The sequence below is a fragment of the Nematolebias whitei genome, chromosome 13 (genome assembly GCF_014905685.2).
Source record: "Nematolebias whitei isolate Nwh7 chromosome 13, NemWhi1, whole genome shotgun sequence".
Classification (NCBI taxonomy): domain Eukaryota; kingdom Metazoa; phylum Chordata; class Actinopteri; order Cyprinodontiformes; family Rivulidae; genus Nematolebias; species Nematolebias whitei.
The window spans coordinates 1,481,777-1,486,212 of NC_056510.1; the positions used below are offsets into that span (position 1 = coordinate 1,481,777).

At 43.6% G+C, this 4,436-nt stretch overlaps 1 protein-coding gene across 1 annotated transcript in view; it reads left to right on the forward strand.

Annotated features, from left to right (window-relative positions):
* fer1l6 (fer-1 like family member 6) overlaps positions 1-1,719 on the forward strand; it is a 101,165-nt gene extending 99,446 nt beyond the window's left edge. The window contains exon 45 of the mRNA XM_037687125.1: positions 1,429-1,719. Within this exon, the coding sequence (XP_037543053.1) occupies positions 1,429-1,609 (181 nt within the window). The 3' untranslated portion in view covers positions 1,610-1,719. The remainder of the gene's footprint in view (positions 1-1,428) is intronic.
* Positions 1,720-4,436: the final 2,717 nt, after the last annotated feature.

Genomic DNA, 4,436 nt, shown 5'->3' on the forward strand with positions numbered 1-4,436 from the left:
CTGTGGAAAGTGTGGTCCTGCTGCTCAGAGTGGTGTCTGATTTTAATCTTAAACTGACCAATTCCATCAACCTGAATGCACGTAAAAAGTGATGTGACATCAAAAGAGACCGTTGTTTCATCAGTCTCCATGATGACATCCCTCACCTTATCCACAAAGTCCATGGTGTTCTGTATGTGGTGTTCTGAGCTGCCAACTGAAGGGATGAGTACACATTTGGAAACATTGTAAGTGACAGAGTTAATCATGCTAACAATTGGTCTTAAAGGTACACCTTGTTTGTGGATTTTAGGTAAACCATACAGACTAGGTGTGGCCTCCCCTGGATACAGTCTGTGGTACAGAATTTGGTCAATAGCCTAAAAATTTTGGAGCAGGTCAAGGCTGCTTAGATTTATCTGCCGTTAACACCTAACAGTTCATGCTCCGTTCGCTCTTTGCTAAAATGTCTTGACATCAAGATTGGATGGCTGCAAACTTCTTGAGTTTTAATGATCAGAAGACTGAGGTCATTGTGTTTAACCCTAGCTCTGTCACTGCCACTGATCCTGCAAACCTGGACTCCCTTCAGCCGTATCTAAAACAGTCTGTTACCAACCTCGGGATAGTTTTAGACTCAGACTTTAAGTTTAATAAGCAGATAAACTCTGTTCTTCAAAAAAGCTTCTTTCAGCTAAGGCAGATAGCTAAACTCAAGTCCGTCCTGTCCAGATCTGACCTTGAAAAATTAGTCCATGCATTTATTACAACCCGGCTGGACTACTGTAACTCACTTTATGCTGGGGTCAGTCAGGTCTCTCTCTCATGTCTCCAGCTTGTCCAAAATGCTGCAGCTCGGCTACTAACAGGAACTCACAGGTTTGAGCACATTACTCCAGTTCTGTCCTCCCTTCACTGGCTTCCTGTGCGTGCCAGAATTTATTTTAAAATTCTTCTGCTGACATTTAAGTGAATTAATATAATATGCATGTATGAGCGTATCTTAATGTGGTGGTAGGAAAAGTTTGTTCGATGACTTTCTGAGTTTTGTTCATGGAGCTCTCCACTCTAGATCATGTGACCTCACAGCTGCAGTTAGTGTGAGAAGTGTTCTGTTAGGCGTTTACATGGGGAAAACTGTGTCTTTTTTGGAAATTACGTCGCCATGGTAACTCGAAACACCAATAAATGTAACAGCACACATCACGGCGCCGAGCCGGTCATTTTGATAAAACAATTGTGGGGGGACACGTTGCAATTCGGGCCGTATTAAGTTGATAGAAGAGCAAGATCCCAACCAGGTAGATAATAATAGGGGCTGCCTTTTAATAGGCAGTCCCCAAATATTCATAGAATTTGAGGAGTAACAGAGTTATTGTGATCTATACTGACTGAACTGTTGAAGCCGTGCTTCTAAATGTTTCCTTTCCTTCTGTACTCCTCCCCCAGCCGGCCAGACACATCCTTCTCATGGTTTGTGAACCCGTTCAAATGTTTCTTCCACTTGGTGTGGCGAAGCTACAAGAAGTACATCATCATCGCCCTCGTCCTCCTTATCACCGTGCTCTTCCTTGCCCTGCTCTTCTACACTCTGCCAGGAGCCATCTCCCAGAAGATAATCAACGGATAATGGACTGAACACAGCAGACTTCTACAAATACACAAACGCAACCATGAACATTTTTAACTTCCCAAACTCATCAACTGTGACCAAGAAAACACGTCTGGTTGATTTGAATGTTGCACAGATTTTTCTCCTAATTGATCATATTAATCATATTAGTTAAAATAATTTACTCACTTGGTAAACATGAGTCCAGATTTCATCTTTGGTGTCTTAGTGCTCTCTCTCACTATTCTAGTTTGTTTTGCAGATAAAACATCTACCTTCCTTCTCAGCATCATGTCAGCCAGTTCTCTACCTTTGCCTGTCATTGTCCCCACATTTAGAGTCACAACCCTCAGTCCTACATTCTTGACTTTTCTCTTCTCCTCTGTCTCCTGACATGTTTCCCTCCTCGTGGTCTTCAACTAACAGTAGCACAGAATCTGCCAGCACCCTGTTTGTCAACAGTTATATTTTATTGTTTATTTACCCTTTATTTATCCAGGTAGTCTAATTGAGTCACAAGAACTCATTTTCAAGAGAGATCTGTTTTGGGAGCAGATGATGGAGGTTAAGGGCCTTGCTCAAGGGCCCAGAGTGGGGCGAATGAGGGTGGAGGCAGGTGTGGGGGCTTCACCTCGTCCACCCACAGTTTAATATTGTTGGTCGGGGGGAGTTGAACCTGCAAATTTCCAATCACTGGCCCATCTTCTCTGACCTCTGCGCCACCACTCCCCAGTTCAGACTGCAGTCGTTTAGACGGACTCACATTATAGTTTTGGCAAAAAATGTTTTCTGTCGGATGTCCTTCTTGACACAACTCTCACCATTTTTCTGGGCTTGGGACCAGAACCAGAGACACTGGCTTGTGCTCCCTAGTGACTGGTTGGGTTGTTAAAGTAAAAGCCACAGTGTGTATGTGATGCAACAACTCATCTATCTAAACGTATATTATACTTGGTGTTGTGCTAAAAGCTACATGATCACTAACTTTTAATAAAAACTGACATCACTGCTTTTAATAAAAAAGTTTTAGTGTAATTCAGAACAACAGTTCGTTTTGCTCCTTTCATTTTCTTCGAGGTGTTCTTCTGGCGAGCTGCATACATGATCTGTAACATTTTGTACACTGAAAGAGCAAAAAAAACACAGGCTTTGCTGTGAGCGTCCATCTTTTGTCCGACTTCCAACATGTGGGAAACTGGAACAAAACTTACAAGTTTAGACCGCTGGTCAGAACTTTGGAATGGGGCGGGGCTTGTGGCAGTCTTCAATGCAGAATGTTAAGTCTCCAAAGTCTCTGTCAGAGTCCAAGTTGCTTTTTGAAATAAAGTCACAAGAAGGTTTTTGCCAACTCGCTAAAGAAAGTGACAAAGTCACCAAGTTGGCAACAGTGCCTCTATCACAATAAAAGCACTGAATTTTATTTAAACTTTATGTCTTGTTATCCTGATGCATGCTCAATAATCAAGGTAGAAAAATCTAAAAAAGTTAAATCTGGTCCTCTGGACATTCACAAAACAAAGCAACAAAAAAATGTAGAAACGTTTCGTCTCTCATCCTGAGGACTTCTTCAGTCTGAGGAGCTGTATTCAGCTCAGTCTCTTAAATAGCACCTTCTCAGAGTGGATCAACCAGTTTGCTGCTGACAACCAGAACCAGCTGATCACAAGCTCAAGAAGGACCATCAGCCTAACAATGGATCATTAGCACCTGATGGCTGTTTACTGTTCACAGAGGGCTGAGTGATACTAGCAATCACAGCATTGTAAGAGGGGGACAGTTGAACCCGGAGGCTCCGCCCCTGTTTAATGATGGACGGTTTCTTTTCACAAAGATGGCCTCCTTTACTCCTCTCTCAAACCATCGTTCCTCTCTGTCCAGGATGTGAACATCTTCATCCCTGAAAGAGTGACCTCTGACCTGGAGATGAGTGTAGACCGCAGAGTCCTGGCCTGATGATGTTGATCTTCTGTGCTGGTCCATCCTTTTGGCCAGTGGCTGTTTAGTTTCCCCGATGTAAGACTGATCACCCTCCTGACACTGAACAGTATACACAATATTACTCTGTTTGTGCCGGGGGACTGGATCTTTGGGATGAACCAGTCTTTAATGTATTTTGGGGTTTAAAAGCCACTGGGACGTTATGTTTAGAAAATAAACGTCTCAGTTTCTCTGATACTCCCTCAACATATGGAATGACCACTGGTCTGGGTCTGGGTTCCTCCTTTTCACCTGTTGGCTGACTGGAGTCCTGTTTGGGTTTCTTCTTTCAGGAAGGCCCAGTTAGGATATCCACATTGCTCTAGAGCCTGTCTTGTGTGGGATTTCTCCTTCTGCCTGGCTCCTGAGTTAGTGCGGACACTGTCTGCTCTGTGGTACAGAGTCCTGATGACTCCTAACTTGTGCTCCAAAAGGTGATGGGAGTCAAACTGCAAATACTGGTCTGTGTGGGTGGGTTTGCGGTACACTTCAGTTTGCAAATGTCCTCTATCAGAGACTGAGACCTCACAGTCCAAGAAAGCCAACTTGCCATTTATTACATCTTCTCGTGTGAACTTGATGTATTTATCCACATAGTTGATGTGGTCAGTAAAATGTTGGACTTCCTGAGATTTGATTTTAACCCAGGTGTCGTCAACATACCTGAACCAATGACTTGGTAGTGTCCCTGAAAAGGACGTCAAGGCTCTCTTTTCTACCTCCTCCATGTACAGGTTGGCAACAATAGGCAGAAACATGGGTGTGCTATGGGGTCTCCAGTTTCTCCTATTGTTGCCAACCTGTACATGGAGGAGGTAGAAAAGAGTTGACACAGTTGTTCTGTGGAAAGCGTGGTCCTGCTGCTCAG